The sequence below is a fragment of the Pipistrellus kuhlii genome, unplaced genomic scaffold (genome assembly GCF_014108245.1).
Source record: "Pipistrellus kuhlii isolate mPipKuh1 unplaced genomic scaffold, mPipKuh1.p scaffold_m20_p_1, whole genome shotgun sequence".
In the NCBI taxonomy this organism is placed as follows: domain Eukaryota; kingdom Metazoa; phylum Chordata; class Mammalia; order Chiroptera; family Vespertilionidae; genus Pipistrellus; species Pipistrellus kuhlii.
Genome location: NW_023425404.1, coordinates 56,148,822 through 56,168,378, shown reverse-complemented (window position 1 = coordinate 56,168,378; position 19,557 = coordinate 56,148,822). Strand labels below are relative to the sequence as shown.

Below are 19,557 nucleotides of genomic sequence, written 5' to 3'. Positions count from 1 at the left end.
AACAAGTTAAATAAGGTCACACTGTGTGTGGGAGTCAGGATTCAGACCTAGTAATGTGTAACTCCATGCTCTTAAAAACAAAGTTCTGAGCTTTTACACAGGGAACAGATGATGGGTGATAGAGGGGGTGGTGGGCTGGGAGACTGGGTGAAAAAAGGTGAAGAATAAGTATAAATTGGTTGTCATAAAATAGTCACAGGGATATAAAGTACAGCATAGGGAATATAATCAATAACACTGCAATAACTATGTATGGTGCCAGGTGGGCACTGGAAATATCGGGGGGGGGGGGCAGGGGGGTGACACTTTGTAAAGTACATGACTGTCTCACCACTGTGCTGTACACCTGAAACCAATCCAAAATAACACTGAATGTAAGCTGTAATTGAAAGATCAAATTTAAATTAAAAAATTTTAAAGCGAAATTATGAGCTTTTGAATTTTGAATAATAATTTCTCCACAGTGCACAGAAACACTTCCCTCAAACCTGTAGGAGTTGGTGAGATCTCCAGCCATAACCTTGTGCCTGCTTCTTGGGCCCCTAACCACCAACTCCACCTAATAAATCCGTGAGGGACTTGGTGACTGACACTTTGACAGACTCGACCATTTCCCGTGTGCTAACATTCTCCACGAGGAGGCAAACCCTAAGTCAATACCAAGAACATCCACTACGTTGCTACAAGTTATTGGCTATTAACTAGTTGTCAAACTGGAATAATTTATTCCATCAATGTGTCTTTCTCACCAACTATGCACAGCGCATGTTGTTAGGTAGGAGAGCAGGTCTGTGGAGCAAGCAGTAGGTGAGAGGTCCTCTGTAATCAAGATTGATTTCTCAGCTTTTGTTTTCCTTGCCTCCTGCTGTCAAGGGTACCATAAAAACTCAGCAAATGTTATCAGATAACATGGCCAAAAAGAGGCCAGTCGGTTTAAGTAAAAACTTAAAAAAATAAAATAAAAAGTATGCTGGTGCAGATGAAAAAGTTAAAATGCCACAGCTTCGAAGATTAGTGTCTCTAGAGTGATGTTTTATGAGGCAAAAAGATGTCCATGAAGTCAGGGCTTTCACTACCCACCTACAAAGCAGTAAGTTTCAAGGTTCCTGTCAAGTTCAAAGGGAAGCTCACTGATATTTCTGCCTTAAATACCTAACATATGGAGCAACACAGCAATGTGTAAGAGTAGCATTTTCCCCTCTAATTTTTAAAAAGTCTGACACGTTACTTTTCAGTGTAAATTTATTTTACTCAGAGTCCAATTTTTGTCTTCTTTCCTTTCTTTCTTTCCTTTTCTTCCTTTTTTTATTTTTCCAGCTGAAAGCAACTCATACTTTATACTAGCGGAAAATAAGTAACTAGAATTCTATTTAGAATAAGAAACACAGTGATAACTCTCAGCCATCAAGTAGCTGATAGCTATGCTGGGACACATAGCTCACGTGTGCAGAAGCATCACAATCTGGATCCATAAAGAACTGTAAACCGTGTTTCTGCTCTCAGGTTTGCAAATTGATTCATGGTATTAAAGATCATTGGCTCTCCAGTTATCATTAGCTCTCCAAGTTCCTATCAATGAAACAAGGACATCTTTTAGAAGTGTTGCAAATTTCTGAGCTAACTGCTCTAAAGGGTTCAAAATCGGGTAGAAAAGCTTCTTGACAAACAAGACAAAGTCAGGTTTTCCCCTACCAGGCTGCAGTGATAGTCTTGGTTGTATCTTAGCCCTTTGCTCATTTCAAAGATGAAGGGACACGGCATGCCCAGCCTGATTCTCCCTCCTACAGCCCAAAGCGGGTGGCACACTGATGTGGGCAAACCCGCCACAATACTCGGCAGTAGAATGTATGAATGTAGAGGCTTCCCCCTCATGTGGTGAACAAGAGGAATCAAACTCTGTGCCTCCTGAATGCTCCTGAATGTGATGGCCCCGGGGACCCTCCAACAATAGGACGAGTCTGGGAAAACATTACTGCCAGTAGACACACCTCCTACCTATTGGCAACAAGTTGGTTCTAACGTTCTGCTAAACTAGAAATCCCAGAACATCAAGATTCAGGCAAGTTATTTTCCAGAAACTTCCCAATGGGTGGACAGTGTATCCAGTCCATTGCTCACCATCTGAAGAGAGCAGAGCCCAAGCCATCCACTCCTAATGAAGAAAGATGTCTTCTCTCCTCCTCTCCCCCTCCCCCCCTATTACAGATTTACCATCTAGCCTCCAACTCTATGGCTACTCTAAAAATAAATTAAAAAGAAATAAGTTTGCTTTTGAGGAAACGTCATCTACCATGCATCACACTAACTATTAATATCATTCATAATGGGATTCTGCTGGGCTCCTCATTTATAAATTTTGGAGGATGGGACCAAATGTGCTTGCATTGAGCCAAACACTGCAGGGATATTCAGGAAATACAGTCTGATTAATACAATGCAGTAGAACTGCAAGGGTAGCCGGGCTGCAGAACATTATGTGCAAGGACCACTGAAGTCCACCAGACTTCTGACCATAGAGGAAATTGCTTTTTACACGACTGAAAATTGATCCTGGGCCCACGCGGACCTACCTCTTAAATACAAGATGCAAGAAGACTCCCGAGAATATTAAACCCTCTCTGAAAGTAGCTCAATGAAAGCAGCAGTCGAGGACAGTTTTCCAGAGTGTGTTCCGAGGAAGATTGGTCCCCGGAGACGATGCACAAAAGGGTTTCAATGGTTAAGTGAGACCGCGAAGCTCTGTGTTTCTACCCCTTGCAGACTTCAAATGCACATTAGCAAATTAGAGGATCTGAAAATTCCTGTGCGAAAGGAAGCCCTGCTCGACTCCAGCGTTCAATCTATTTAACCACAAAGTCTTTTATTTTTTTATTTTTTTAGTATTGTCTACTTCAATATCCTAGGAACCATGGTTTTTCAAATACTGAAGAATATATATTTACTCAATCCTGTTGAGTCATTTCTAGTTGTTAATAATTATAGCGATGCTATATAAATTTGCAAAATGGTGTTCCTATATACAAGTTTCAGGAATGATGTTATATATAAATTGCAAATCACGGTTTAAGTGCTTAAATTACTTTATAAAGAATGTCAAGGCTTTTTTTGTTTAGAGCTACTTGAAATTTGCTTCTTCATTCAAAAGGATATTCACGCTTTCAAATAAACAGTATTTCAGGCAAGCATACGGGTCTGCTATTTTGACCATGGAAGACATGGTGGAGAACTCGTCACTGGCATTCAAAAGGAAGGCGATTATGTCACTACCCCCATTCAGAAATCTTCAATAGGTCCCTATTACCTACCAAATCAAGCACAAACTCTCCAGCCCGCTATTCAATGGCCTGCACAATATGGACCCAATCTTCCCGTCCAAAAAAAAATATTACTGAAGGCTGGTTACGTTATCACAGCACAAGGGGGGCAAAGGGGAAGATGTCTAAGACCTGAAAACTGTCCTCAGAACCTTACACTCAAATAGGATAACAAGTAAGTCACGTAACCAACTGCTATTGCACAGAAGAGCTTACTGTCAGCAGAGAGCATCGGAGGATGTGGAAGAGGACTTCAAAAGAAAGAAGTTACTTCCAACTAGCTGAGCCTGGGCTGGTGGAGGGCGGAGAGGACGGCTTGGGGCAGGTAGATGCTTTCCCAGCTTTACAACATGCAACTTCCCTTTCCCGGCATGAAGGCAGGATTTCACTTTTAGGTGATTCATCATGAGGTCAATTATATGGGGTTAGTTCTCAAGGTATTTGTTTAACAGGAGGGGGAAAAAAGCTATTTTAAAGGCAATTATCAAACCAGACAGTGTTTATAATGTCTTGTTTGTTGTGAACCAACCACAAAACCACTGTCATTTTATGTAAAGCATGGCATTTAATTCCTACCCCCTAAATCTGTTCAGGTATTATTTATTGCTCCCATTTTGCAGATGCAATGTTGAGGGCTGGAGGCTTGCCCCTGACGGGTGACAGACCTGAGGACTTAAAGGCAGGCAGGACAATGCCAAGGGCCACATCTTTAACCACTGTGTTACACTGCCCAGAATTAACTTATGCCCCCAAAGAAGTCATTATTCACCCAACATGAATCACAATTTCCACTTCAGCAACTGTACATGTGCAAACAGAATGTTCTTCTCTCTTCCACTGGTTGATCAATGTCCACACTTTAAAACTCAATGCAGGGGGAAAAAGAAAACTAGACTGCAGCACCTGTACCAAGGGAAAGGCTTGCATGTTATTTGACACTCTGTCCCCTTCCCATCTTCCCACATGCCATCTCCCTATCAGTCCCGCACCCCCCCCCCATCTCTATTGCCACTGCCTTAATGCAGCTCTCATCTGTCTTCTGGAGTATTCACCCATATGCTATATTTGCTCTTGTTTCCTTCCAATGTATTCTTTACATTCTAAAAGGGCTTTGGAAAAACAACAGCAACAACAACAAAAACTCCTTTTGCTTAAATTCCTTGAATGTGTCCCCCACATCCCAGAGCAGGGTTTTCCTGGGGCCTGGGTTAAAAATTCAGACTCCCAGGACTGCCCATGGAGACCCTGATCCTGGGTATCTGTGGTCACGCCCCTTGGGAGCAACTCATCCCCAGGAAAGTTGGTAAACAGCGCTCCACAGAATCAGGAATAAGCCTCGTACTGTGGTGAAGGAGGATCTTCACAGACAGCTCCTGCTTGCCTCTCCGGCCACCCTTCCCACCTCACATTCTATCACACAAGCAGCGATATCGGCCTGGTTGTTGCTCTGCACATACCATGTTGCTTCACACTTCTGGGCCTTCGCCTTGGCTGTCCCGTGTGCTTCCCATCCCTCCCTACCACGTCCACCTGAAAACACCACGGAAAGCCACCAAAACCTTGTAAAATCTCATCAATTCTGTGGAGCCATCCAAACATATCTCAGACAGAATTCATCACGCCCTTTTCTGAAACACACTTACATGTTACATGCACTATCAGAAGCAAAGGTGTTGATTTGTTTGCATTTCTGAGTTACTAAAGCATATAAAGAAAATACAGACCACACCTTATTCATGTTTTATCACTAGCACCTAGGACAGTGCTTGGCACAAATTAGATGGTCAGTAAATGCTGAAGGAACAGCATATGTGGGGGGTTCCACTTAGTCATAAACCTGAACTTTTTAAAAGCCGATGTTTACTTAATCCTAACAACTATCCTATGACCTAATTATTATTCCCAGTTTACAGGTGAAGAAATTAACACATAGAAAGATGGCCACTTAGAAGTGGCAGGGCGAGGATGAGTTTTCAGAGCCACCTGCTTCCAAAGCTGCCATCCTCTCGACACCTCACTGCCTCCATGTCAACAAGTCTTCCTCGAAGCATCCCCCAAAATGCATATCTGTCTTGCATAAGAGTTATGTACATACATGCCACGGTGCCCCCACCTCCTGGGTGATGGTAAATTATTGAAAGCAAGGACCCTTGTAATTTCTATGTTTTTATTCCCAAGGTGCCTTGCTCAATGAATATCTTTGTGTATTGAATTTAAGCAGCATACACTTAGATGTCTTGAGAGACTGAGAGCTTCCTCCCTCCAGACAGATGTGTGTACCTATGTATCTGCCCCAATGCGCAACAGTATGCTCTAAAAGGACACTCACGAGGCAGATTCAACAGGCTTCCAGTAATCCAGGATTTATCAGCTTTTCTTCATCATTCATATTTAGTATATAGAAACTTTGGAGGTTTTATTTTAGTGGATGGCATTTATTACAAATGTTAGTTGGAAGGAGAAATATGAAATTTTACACTCCTCATCTACTTTTGAAAATCTTCTAACTTAAAAAAAAATGAATTCTTGGTTTTGAGGCAACAGTAACACCTCTAACTGGTAGTGAGGGTTAAGGAAGAGTGTTTTGATGAAGCAAATATTCTACTGACTAAAGGGTAACCAGCTACATCTTGTATGAATTATCAGCCTAAAAAGAATTATAACCCAGTAAAATATGCTCAACTAGTGTAAATTTCTCCTGAAAATCCTTTAGATTTTTTTGAAGTTATTTGGAATACATTTCAGGAAAAGATCTAGTCTCAGCCTCTGTAATGGTTAGCATTTAGTGTTCTTGTTAAGAACATTTCCACACCGAGAGGTTCTGAATGATAATGAAAAAGTTGCTCTGTGTTTACAAAATACCCCTCAAACCTACCTGGCTGAACAGTTGTTTGATATTAATGCATCACCTTAAGTGCCCTATGTCTGAGTTGTGACATTCTACTACCCCCAGAAAATGAACTGGGAGCCAAGCAAAGAAAAAACTCTCCTGGTAAACAAAAGCAAGAAACAAAAAAAAATGTTATTTCACTACATATTATAACTAGCCTATAAAATCAAGGAACTAAATATAGCTCTAAATTATATATATATATATATCACAAATAGAAAAATATTACAATCCATGAATGTAAACATCAAATTCCTAGAGCTTGAATTGAAAGATCACCAAATTCAGTCCTTTTCGCAGGTAAGCAAAAGTCTGAAGAGATTAAGAGATTCATGTAAGGCCATGGAGCAAATCAGTGTCAGCACAGGACAGAAGGACAGGGGAATAAAGGAACGAACAGTGGCTGGTTCCAGGCAATGTTGTGTGCTTAAAACATGGACTCTTACTTAATGGAATCTCCAGGACATGCAGGCTTTCCCCCACTTTGCAGATGCAGAAACTAAATCTGGCAGACCGAGTCAAACTGGGATTTGAACCCATGCCTCTACCTCCTCAGTCTGTGCCCTTTGCAGGCCTCTTGACTCACAGTCCAAGATGCTAAACAGAGCCCCAAGCAGATGAAAAAGAGCTCGCTACAAGGTTTTGCTTGCGTCACCCAGAATAATTATACTTACCCAAAAAGCAAACTATGAAAAAAACTAAAGGACATATTGCAGGAAATCAACAAAAGCATGTGGGGCCTAAAAACTCACGAATTACTTCCAGACTACCTATGTATGAAGACTACTGCCTTCCTCCAAGGTCATTCTCATCCAAAACAAGCAGTACCGGCAAAATGGACTCTGCGTTCATCACGGGAAACTGCCACGTTAAGCAACTTTCCTTATTACGTTTGCCATTACATTAAAAAACACATCTATCTACTTTCTTTTGGTAGAGATAACATCATAGAAAGAAACCCCATCTCCAAATCCTGGCCATATGCACATAATTTAAGACATCATTAGAGGAAAAGTGAGGCAAATACTACTTAAAATAAGAATCTAAAATGTAAGTACCTACCTATTACCAAAAGAATTCTAAGTTTGAGTTGATGGTCCATTAGCTTATTTAAGGTAGTGTCGTCTACACCAAAGTTTCAGTAAAAGAAAATATTTTGTATTATCTATTTTAAAATATATTTTTATTGAATTCAGAGAGGAAGGGAGAGGGAGAGGTAGAAACATCAATGATGAGAGAGAATCATTGACTGACTGCCTCCTGCATGCTCACCACTGGGAATGGAACCAGGGATCCAGTCATGTGCCCTGAGCAGGAATCGAACCATGACCTCCTAGTTCATAGGTCCATGCTCAACCACTGAGCCATGCTGGCCAAACTATTTTTTTTTAATTATCTCTTAAGGATGTAATGTGATTATATGGAATGTATCAATATGTTCAAAATAGTTTGTTTATGTTGTGGTCCACCTTAAAAAGAGGAAAAAAGTAAAATCTGTGGCTTTTGTTAATTGATTCAAAAGTGGACCTACTATTGCTAGATAGCTGAATAAGTGACTATCCCTGCTTTGAAAAAGAAGTGAGAGCGATCAAGAACCACGTAATTACAAATCAAAATGTGAAAGATGGAGGCAGAAAGTGACACCAGGATACAGGAAAGGAGACACTGTCCTCTATTTGGGCAAATCAGGAAGGTTTCAGGAGGAGATGACAGAGGAGTGCTTTCAGCAAAAGAGAGGCAGGGACACATTCCTCTAGGTCTCCCTCCATTACCCCCCCTTTTCCCCTTCAGCAAACGGAAGAACCCTATCACTACAGACAGGGTGGGGCCAAAATACCAGTAGCTTTATAGTTGTAAGTACATGAAACCCAGAGTTAATTCTTATATTATTATTTATTAACTATGGAATTAATTTTCATCGATCAACTATAAAAGTCCTTTGGCCCAGCCCTGTAGAATGAAATGGGCCACCTTTGTTTTAATGAGAAACTAGATTTTAGTGATGTCCCATAGTATTTTCTTGGACATTAGAAAGAAAGTGAACAGTAGCTTAAGACTATGAGAGGCAAATTTGGTAGATAAAAATGGTTTATATTATTGTCTGCTGTGACATCAAAATATGTTTGGAGGCCAAATTGAAAACAAATGTCAGCCTAGCAAGACCAATAAAAAGTTATTCTCCCACCATCCACCACCCCCCCAAAGGAACACCAGTAAGAATTTCAAGAAACACTCCGAGGGTAGAAACAGAAAGACGAGGATGGGGGGAATAATAACATGGCGTCAGTATAGACTCTCCTTCCAAAGCGAAGGGAAGACAATGAAGGGGAAAACAGAACACGTGTATTACAATGTATAGCAACACAAGGCTGCGTTTGATGCTCTGGAGGGCTTCAACAAGTACTGTTCAGCCAAAAATCAATTGAAAAATCAGCATGATAACAGAGCATGAGTTGCCCTATAATAGCCTTAAGACCCCCAAGGCTATGCGAGTCGCTTTCATCTGCCACACTGAGCTGACTCCAGGGGAACCTCACTTCCCCTCCCTGAGTACTGCGCCTGCCCCTGCTTCTAACCTACTGCTTACCCTCTCTTGAAAGGAGGGCTGTCAAGGCCTGATGATGTTTTAAAGTGGTTTTTAAGAAAATTTTTTCCCCTTTTGCTTTATTCTTTATCTTTTCCTGACATTTGCACTCAAATGCAGCCTTACAATATCAGTCACAGACTATTTCCATGATGTTAACTGGCCAGGCACCATCCCTGGAGAAGCTAATAATCTTGTATTTTGTGCGCCTTAACTAGCAGACAGGAAACTGCCCCTTAATAAAATCAGAGTCCCAGCGTATGCAAATGTGAGCAATGCGCAGCATTGTTATAAATATACATATAGAGCTCCTTCCAAGATTTCCTCTCAATATTTCTTCGATCACTTCCTCACAATGTCTGGTTTGTTCAATTTATATTTCTACTTGGCATTTGGTGTAAACCCCCAAAGATAAGATACATCTGTCCCTTAGTCACAAATCTTGGCATTTTTACCTTAACTCAATCGTGAAATGATTGGTTGGAAATTACCTTGCTTATTATTAGCAGGAGTTACTCATAAGAAAACATATTATTTCCAAACTTTTGAATGTGACAGGAGATGCAGCAACTCGGTAGTGACATATCAGAGCTTAAGGAGGACACATAAACACCCTGATCCGTGCGTGAGGGAAGGAAGAGCTAATTGGAAGTCAGCTTCCCTGTGATTATCAGCTTGTTTATGGGGAGGGAGGACTCCTCTGAATGGCACTGTAAATTCATCCCTGATTATGGTGTTAAAACCAGAGCTCATTTCCACACGCTCCTCCAAAGCCCCCCAACCCAGTCCATTTTGTTTAGTTACAAAGGGTTGGGCCCTGTTTTCAGAGAATGACGGTTTTTCATGCTTTGACTTTCTCCCGTTTTAAGAAAAATTAATCAGTTGCTCAAGCCCGTTGTCAGTTTTCGCTTCCCTCATGGCAGAAAGCACACACGTTCATTGTCTGCTATAAGAATAAATTTTGGTAATTTTTCCCCATGTCAATATGAATATTAGACTGACCCAATTAATATGAAATGCTTCTACGCTGCTGGAACAGACAGTGCTACAGAAAGAGCCATTTGCACAACCTGTTCACGATTATGGGCCATAAGGACACAAAGATGGCACACACATTTGTGGGCCATCTGAATTCTTATACGGAGACGGGAGGGGGGGAGGGGGAGAGGCATGACATGAGCTTGACTGTCGTGGGTCATGTTTTTTAATCCGGAGTATTGGACATGTAACACAGCAACAAGAGCTGATCATTTTGTTTAATCACCTTTTGGATCTTTGCCAGATGGTCTCTATTGAGAGCGCCGCAAACAGAGAGAGATGAACTGCATCTAACACGCCACCAGAGCTTTCCCGTAAATGTCTGAGAACTGATTCCAACAAGAATTTAGTCTCAGAGCAGAAAGGGATACATTTAAAAACTATGTGCATTAACTATACTTTTCCCCATAGAATCCTCACTTGGCATGAATAATTTACCCACTCTTATGCTAATGGGATCATGAAAGTATCCCTCTGTCTTTAGTGCAGCTATTCTCAGCTTTCAGTAATTACCCCACCCAGTGAAAATAACATGGCTTCTGCATTGAACGGCCGACTAGTACCTGGCAATTAGAAAGATCATGGCTGACGGTGGAAGGATCCGGGGCTGGACAGAGAAACCCCTGGCACCCAAGGAAGAGGACCACACAGAGCACCGGGAGGCAGTGGATGGAGAGCGGGGGAAAGGGCAGGAAGGAAAACGGCCCCTTGTCAAGCTTTTCTTTTCTTTTTCGGACTCACCAAATTTTACTTAAATAAAAGTAGGTTCCTCTTTATAAGTGTAAAAGACACTCATGGCAAGATTAGGTTTGAAGAAAAAATAAACAAACAATACCTTAGAAAAAGAATTAGAGTTGTCTTCAAAGCACATCTGCATTAAGTATTTATTTTATCAGAATTTTTTAAAAATCAAAATAGTGGAAAAATCCTCTGTGTCTTGCTTTTTGGAGGGAAAAGAGAGTTTTGTTTTGTTTTTTTTAAAACCCTCCCTCTCAACCTCTGTCCGCAAAACTCCATGTTAGGTAGTTCACTGTGTAAAAATTATCAGGCTAAAACATCTGGGAAAGAAAGCTATGAAACAGCAGGGAATGTGGCTGGTTTATTGTTTATCTTTTGTTTATGAGGCAGTATTCAAGTTTAATTACTACTCTAAATTAAACTCTAACTGGCACCAGGAGACATCCCTTTACATGACTAAGTTAAAAAAAAAAATCTAGAAATCCCAACTCTGGGTTTTTCAAGTAAGTTGATACATGTAGGAAGAAATTACTCAAAATTAACAGCAATTACAGAAAGCTTTTAAGCATTTATGGGCACCATTACATGCTCCTAGAGCATTTATTTATTAGAAGAGTTTCATTTTATTTCTAATGGTTACCATTTTTTAAAGTCCTAAGAAAATCAACAAGAATTATTTGAATGCTTGCTGGTGTTTAAAGGATGCTATATTTTTGACATTATTTTTTGGGGGGTGAGGGGAGAGAATGAAGAGGAAACATACACATTCTCTATACAACAGATCCTTCAATGGCAATGATCAATTATCCATTCCATCCTCAGAGAATTTTCTATACAATTAAAAGAACAGGGAGAAAAAGAAATGTCATTGCATTTATTGTAACAGCAAGTGACCAGTTTCGGATGAACTTAGCTCCAGGAAAAATAAAAGTTAAAAGCAACTAGCAAAAGATTATGCCAGATGGCATCTGTCATATTGTATTTAGGGTTATTTTAAAGAGATTGCCGCCACTATGAAAACATTCCATTGACAGAGTTTTCCTACGCTGAATAAGAAATTCCAGTAGAATATATTCAGGGCCACTGTACTCAGGTTTGAAATACGCCCCTCCCACCCCATGTAAATATAACTGGAATATGTTGGTGGGGGAGAATACTATTTCATAACTATTGCATATATTATAAACTCAGAAATGTAAGACTATTTTAGATGTTTGCTTATCTATACATACTTACATCCCCTATACGGGGGGTATTTTTAGGTTTTGACACCATGATGGCTAAAGAATTGGGTAATAAATAAATAAGTATCTAGCAATGGAATTCTGGTCTCACTGCCGGGGTGATAGATAGGGACATCAAGGGAGGAGGGGTGGGCAGGTGGCTGCACTGGGAGGAACGGTGCTGGCCTGTGCGGCCCCGGGTCCTGGAAGACTAGAGAAGACGAATGCATTTAGGTTAAACTGGGCCTGGCAACCGTATGGTTAACGTGCGTGTGGCGTGCAGTGTGAGCTCAGCAGTTACTGGGCCAACTGTCTCGGTATTTCTGGGAATCCTGCCTATTCACAGTGCAGGGATTGTTCAATTGCTGCAAAATGTACAAAATGAATTTTACAAAAATGAATTGTAAGGAAGGCCCCATTACAACGATTTTACAGCAAAGATGTCAACATCAATTTTTCTTTCATGCATAGCTAATGATTAAAACAGCATATTCCATTTGCCTAAGACAATTCATTTCATATTGGCACATCAAAATATTGAAACACCAAGTTATCTTTACTTTACCCTTTTGTATTCATCGCTGCTGAACCCATACCATTGTTCAAACCAGGAAAAATAAAACAAACTTGGCACGGCATACTTAAAACAAAGGCTCATCAATATTCTCCAATTTGTCAACATCTCAATTACAGCACTGGAAAAAATGTAAATTTCATGTGCTCTAAACACTGAGGGGTCTATTCTCTTGCCAATTCACATGCGTAACTCCCATCAGCGTTAATGGGAGTTACACAAACCCATCAATAATAATAATACTTGTACATATATTGTGCCTTTCATCTGAGACTCTCAAAGTGCTCTGTGAACAAGGGGGCTGCTTCCTCCTCTTTACTCGGGCAAAATCCACAATGAAATACAAAGCAGCTTTTGACTTAGCAGGTACAGAATTAGGGACCCCAAGCCTTATTATCAAGCCCCATTTTACTGATGGGAAGCCAGATACAAAGAGAGCCAGTTACTTCCACAGAGCCACTAGTCTGCACCCTAAATCTGTCCCAGAAAAAAACAAAACAAAACAGATTTCTTTCTTCATTCAAGCAAACTCCCTCCCTTCGGCTAGCTCTGAGCAAAAGAAACCAGAGTGAATAAAAGTCTGGTTCATATTTATATAGTTTACTGCTAGGCTTGTGCTGTGTGGAAGGCACAATAGAGTCAGTTCCACATTTTACCAAGTTTGTTTCTTACGAGTTTTTTAAAAAAATCTGATTTTGTTTTTTCTTCTTCCTTTCGGTTTGTTGCACAAACGCTAGGGAGGAAAAGATGACCTTTCACCTGTGTAACTGTAGCTCTTTCACTATCAAGTCATAAAATGAGGTATTTTCACATTCCAAAGTAAAAATTTGTCTAAATCATTTTAGTAAAAATATTCACAAAATATTATAAAGCAACATAAACGCAGTATTGTTTTATAGCATATGGCTATTAAAGTTTAATTTAAAATGTGTAGGAAAACACTGTATTTACTACAATTCATCCCTATTTTTTCTGTTTATCATAATTTGTTTTGGAACTGAATCATTTTACAGTTTTCCATATGCCTGTTGTGCTAATAAATCTGAATACGTAAGAAAAAACTCTTTTCTAAACTATAAACTTGGTTTCTAATGTACTATTATAATATCTTTAATACTAAGAACATAAATTTCCCTCTTAGGCTTTTCCATTATACATCCACCCTAAGATTTAACCTGGGATAAGCATATGCGATTTAGTCAATATCTCTGTTGACTTTGCCCTGAAGCAGATAATTAATCTTTCCCACAGAAAGCTACTCTGGACAATTCAGTGGGACAAAATATAAAAATGTCTTGAAAACATGTTTAAAAGACTAATAAGGGCACGGGCATAACAAAATACGCTTGCGTCTGGCCTTCAAAAATTAGGGTCTACTGTAAAAATCAGAATACCCTTAATCATGTGTTTTGGAACCACTGATGTGGGAAGCCAGGTAAGAAAGTCTCCACACCAAAACATTCTCCATTGTATAGGAATTCATAACTTCTTTTGTCCCTTACATTCTAATACATAAAATGACTGACTATCTAGTACTCATTCACATAAGTTACGACGACCTCTTTTTTTTTTTTAATATATTTTTACTGATTTTGTACAGAGAGGAAGGGAGAGAGATAGAGAGTAAGAAACATCGATGAGAGAGAGTCTCGATCAGCTGCCTCTTGCACACCCCCTACTGGGGATATGCCGGCAACCAAGGTACATGCCCTTGACGGGAATCGAACCCGGGACCTTTCAGTCCCCAAGCCTACGCTCTATCCATTGAGCCAAACCAGTTTCGGCTACCACGATCATTCTTTAACCCCACAGAGAAATGGTTAAAGAAACAAAATCCTGCAGGGATCAGATCCTTCAACATTGGATAAGTGGGCACAGCTCCCCACATCACAGAGTTTTGTGTAGATTGTTTTTACCCAGTGTGTGGGTCTCAGAGTTTTCTCTTTCTTCACCAAAACAACAACAACAACATAAAACTAACCCAAATGACAAAACACCATTCTGTGCCTTTATTGCAACTGTTCCCTGCTCCAAACCCCCATGGTTTTCTCTCCGTGCCCCCCCTCCCCGTCCCCTTGTCTCTGGTCCCTTCCTGCTATCTCCCTTGCCATAACTCAACCAACCCAACAGAACCAGTCAGTTTTAAATTTCAGTTGGGACCTTCGTGACCTGTTAATGAATCTACAGAGAGGAGAAAAACTCACAGTGTTGAGTTATGCCTGGTGTTGCTAGCTGACTTGGAGTCAGAAATGCTTGAAGCGTTAACGTAATTGCAAGAATGTGAAAAATGAAGCGCTGAGCTCCTGAGTGAAGTGAAAGGTCAAAGCGAGCCTCACACACAACAAGTCTTTGGAAGATAGCCTCATTAGACCATTAAGTCTGCTACTCCTCTCCCCCTCTTCTGCACAGTGTTTAGCGTGTTTTGTTTTTATTAATAGATGCATTTCCCCCTTAATGTGGCAGCCATTTGGGGTGGTATAGGAAGGGTGGAGTCATAGAAAGCTTTCCAGATTTAACCACATTGAGAAGTCAGTCCATCACCATGACACAGAACTACAATTGAGCCGCTGCGTTGCAGATTCATTGAATTTACGTACATGTCACCTTCAAAATGCCATGGAGTTTAGTTGTCTTACATATAATCTACCTGGTCCAATAAAAACATTACATAAAGCCTCACTACATATGACTCACAAGTTCTTCCACAATGTATCATCTGATAGTTTTCATTTCTGTGTCAGTTGCAACTTGCATAAACCTAGATTCTAATTTGGACCCATTCTCAAGTTAATGCATCCTAGAAGAGACATTTCCTAGATTCTTCCAGAATACCAGAAATCCAAAATCCATGGCCAGAAATTTGGAAGATTGAAGGCCCTCACCCTACATCAACCACCCTCTTGTAAATGGCATATATGGCTACAGCTCAAGCTGTTAAACTGTCTTCTCCTTTGAAGACTGTCTAATACTTAAATAGTGTGGCTATAAACACAGTCATAATAGAGATGAAATAGACCTAGGAGATCAGACACCAGATCATGTAAAATATTAAAAAGTAAAATCTATACACTTTTCTGGACCACATTCAATAATGCATCTTCCTTTAAATTATCATGTTAGCCATAGATGAGTCATCCCTATCAACATATAATTGCTCTTTTGTGCAATAGGTGAGTTTTAAATGGTAAAATTGATTCCAAATCACACCAGGCTTCCTTGTCATCGGCACTTCATTTCCCCTTTGCCCTCTGACTATTTTAATTTTTAGGACTTGTGACAAAAGTCACCATGACTGCTGAATGGAAACAAATAGACATCTAAGAATTTCAAAACCCATATGCTCAAGGTAAGATTCCTATATAAAATTCATGCAGGACTTCTGGAGCTAAAACGAACGGATTTTTGCATCTTCCGTGCTTTAGATGCGTTATTGCTTGATTATAGAGAACTCTTACAGTGGGCCCTGCAAACAAAATATAATGTTTATAGCATAATTTAAAACTACTGCACCTAGCTGCAAAGTAACTCACCCTTCTATTTCCGCACACACAGAAGTGTAGATAACCAAATTTGTAAAAGAATTGGCAGAACTAATCAATTGTTAGTGTGATGCCTACTTAAAGACCAGACATTGCACTAGGATTTTTTTTTTTTTCCAGTAATGCAAGTTAAAGAGAGGAAACACTAAATAGTCTCCTAAATAGCATCTGGTGATGTTCCCTAACCTGCCATCCTCTTGTTTACAGGGAGGCAGATGTACTGAAGTCATAAAATATTGAAGTTTATTTTAGTCATGCCTACTTTGCACAAGGAAAATGCTTGACCTTTTACCTTGCTCACTGCTGTTGTCGCCACTCTGGGAAGCATGACCCCCGCTGGAGGGCCCTGGGGTGCCTGCTGAGTGGGTGGAGGTTGCATCATCGTGATCTCGCCAAGATGCAGGGTTCTGATGTCAGGATTCCAAGAAATGTGTCCACAGTTACCGTTTCAGCCATAAACGAGGAACCAAGGAGAAAGATGCAGAGAGAAACAAAATACGTACATATTAGTATTTGTGGGATTAGGCATCTACAGATGCCATGCTAAAATATGTTGTCTTTTCAGCAATCAGTACCAAAAAGATGCTTTAGAACCTTGATGAGGGCGTGATCACATCAGTGTACACATTTGTGAAGACACATTGATATAGACACTTAAAATGGGTATATTTTTATCACCCACAAATTATCCCCTAATAAAGTTAAATTTTAAAGTTGGAAGGGAAAAAAGCTTACTTAAAAAACCTCAAAGTCCTTTTTCCTCTTGCCATCTTAATTAGGACATACTCTTCCGTGAAATAGGTCCCAACACTATCGTTTGCTAAATACTTCAGGGCGTTTAACATCTACAAAATTCAGTGAGTCCCATAAATAAATAAATAAATAAATAAATAAATAAATAAATAAAACAAAACAAAAAACTCAAGAGTGCATGAGACAGCTCTTCGCACCCTTCAAATGCATCGCCCTGAAACAAAGCCGGGCAGAAGCTTCAAAATTGTCATCAACGGGTTATACAACCAACAGACCCAGTGATATTAATCCCAGCATAAGTACCTAATACATGACCAGTTCTGCTTTCATTTGCACAAACAGCAAGAATGAAAGCGGGACAACTAGGAACGGTCCGCTATCTAACAGACCAGACAGGCCTGGCCCCGTGAGCTCCAGGGGAGCTTCCCTTCGCAGAGCGGGCTCTTTCCTGGGAGATTACGACTGGTTTCCGAGGACATGCAGGCAGACCCCACCATCGCTCATGCCACTTCGCTGAGTGTATTCCTCTCCTGGCCCTCCGCCCCTTTCCTGATCACTCCCAATACCCTGCTGCTGCTTAAAGGAAAACAGGAATTCTAATGTACAGGAAAGACTTTATCAGCACCACGTGAAGGCAGGCAAGAGATGGAATTTCCTCTGGCAGAAATGGGGAATGGGAACAAGCACGTGAAACACACCACCCATAGGCCGGCACCTGTATGCAGCGACTTCGACTGAGCTCACAGACTTACTGGCAAGTAAATTCTGGGGCAGGGGGATTCTTTGAGGGAAAAAAATTAAAAATTTGTTGTTAAAAAAATAACATTAATCTCTGAAAGTACACGATTTCTTCTTACAAGAATTCGTAAGGATTCAGACAGCCCAACATGCTTCTAGGCAACAGGCAAACGTGTTGACCATCTGAAAGCAATCTTGCAGTGCTGTCAGCGTACATAGTTTATCCAGAAAAAAGAACCAGTCTATCATTTTCCTCCATATCAACTCTATAATGCCTATCTAGAACATAAAATGTTACCAAAATAAAATTTGAAACCAAGCTGAGACCAAGTAGAGGACTAGTCTTACTTGGAACAACAACCAAAAAAAACTTACGTGCAGTTACGTTACAAACTGAGTGTAAATTAATATTTAGCATTTTTGATAGATAAGCTATAGAGCTTTGAAATGACCCAAAGCTCTATAGATTAATAACATCTAGCTCAAATAATGCCACTGGCATTGCCATCAGGCATGCAATTGATTCAAAGTGAAAACCCCAAGCAGAAATTTAGTGACTATAAATACAGCACAGGCATAGATCTTTAAAATAAAGATATGTTTTAGGAAATAGATTAGAAAATGAAATTGCGTAGAATAAAATGAAAACCAAGGATCTCTGTTTCCTATATTAAGACAAAATAGTGTCTGCAATCTCTCTTTTATATCTAAGTTAGAAATCACTCCAGTAGTTTCAACCTAAAGATACTAGTAAATAGGATAGTATGGCATCTCTTGAAGGTTTGTAGCCTCTTTGTGTCAGCTGTTTGCTGGCTGGTAATCAGATAAAGAGGTAGAAGGAGAGAGAGAGAGAGAGAGAGAGAGAGAGAGAGAGAGAGAGAGAGAGAGAGAGAGAGAGAGAGAGAGAGAAATTGCACGGTGTGAGTTTAGTCCTGCAACAGCACTGGCTACAGGCTTCTTTTAGAAAATGCAAAGGCTGCAACACATTCACCTAAGCTTAACTTTACAGTGTACACAGCAAGTGATGTTAATTTTATGCACTGCAGGCTTTTTATTAAGCCGGCTGCTATAAAAGCTCCTTACCCCTCATGAAAATTACAATAATTAACCACTAACACCTCGACTATGTTTTAAGGCAAATGTCATCCAATAGCTATTAGATAATTGTTGAAGTGAAGCTCGAAGAGGCTTTCTGTTGGGGCACTCGAGTGATTTGAAGGGATCACCCAGAAGGACTTAACTGCACCTGAAAATGGTGGTTTGTCCCTATCAGTCAAACCTGTACCGAGTTTAAAGCCAGACCTCATTCATTTATAGTTCAGTTTATTTCTTCCGATGGTTTTTCTGGAGGATGTGTTTTCTAAAGTAAAGGAGTAAAAAGGAAGTGACATGAAGCAACTATTACTTTAAGAGCAGCTGGTTCCTCCAAGCGAGTTGGGTCTTTGGTGTTCAGCCTAGACCTGAGATAGGCTCAAGTCACTGTCTAACCCAACATGCCCCCATCTCTTCCCCCTTTGCCCCCAGGTGTTTGCTTCCACGGAATATCTCAAGTATTAGCATCTAGTTTCAGAAACGGACGCAACCTAAAGTGCACCATGATATTCATCCAACTTGACAGCAGGAAAGACAGACTGAATGCCTCTGGGGTTTCCAGGCTGAGGAGTTGCCCTAAACTTGAATGTCCTGGGCTACACCATGGTGACCTGACCACAGACCCAGACAAACATTGATAATCTGGTCAATGAAAAAAAATCGCTATCTCTTTGGTCATAAAAAAATTATAACCTACATGGTCAGACAAAATGTAATCCATTGCCCATAACACCGGTTTTTCCCTCTTAAATAGAAATATTTGTTTATATCACAACTCCTTTCTTCTTCTTTTCCCTTCCTAGATAGTTTCCAAGTTTACATCCTTCAAGAATAACAGCCTGGCTTTCTGCCAAAGTATACGCAGGAGTTTAGTGAATCTTGAAACCAAAGTGGCAATAGGAGAGCATGTAAAACACATGACGTATGTAGAAAAATTAAGAGAAATGCTTTCCCATGTGCATGTGTGTGGGTGAGCGTTCAGGTATACGCGTTCCACAATACACTGTCCCGTTCTTCAGCCAAAAGTATCGGGAAGACACCGAGGGCAAGGGATGAACATGTTTCTATTCCCAG

The 19,557-nt window shown here is 40.3% G+C and overlaps 1 protein-coding gene across 11 annotated transcripts in view; it reads right to left on the bottom strand.

Moving 5' to 3' along the window:
• The window catches only part of MEIS2 (Meis homeobox 2), a 208,592-nt gene that overhangs the window by 174,948 nt on the left and 14,087 nt on the right, over nucleotides 1–19,557 (bottom strand). For all 11 annotated transcript variants that reach the window (XM_036446578.2, XM_045583788.1, XM_036446546.2 and 8 more), the window contains one exon: nucleotides 16,193–16,307. In XM_036446578.2, coding sequence (XP_036302471.1) covers nucleotides 16,193–16,307 — 115 coding nt within the window. The remainder of the gene's footprint in view (nucleotides 1–16,192; nucleotides 16,308–19,557) is intronic.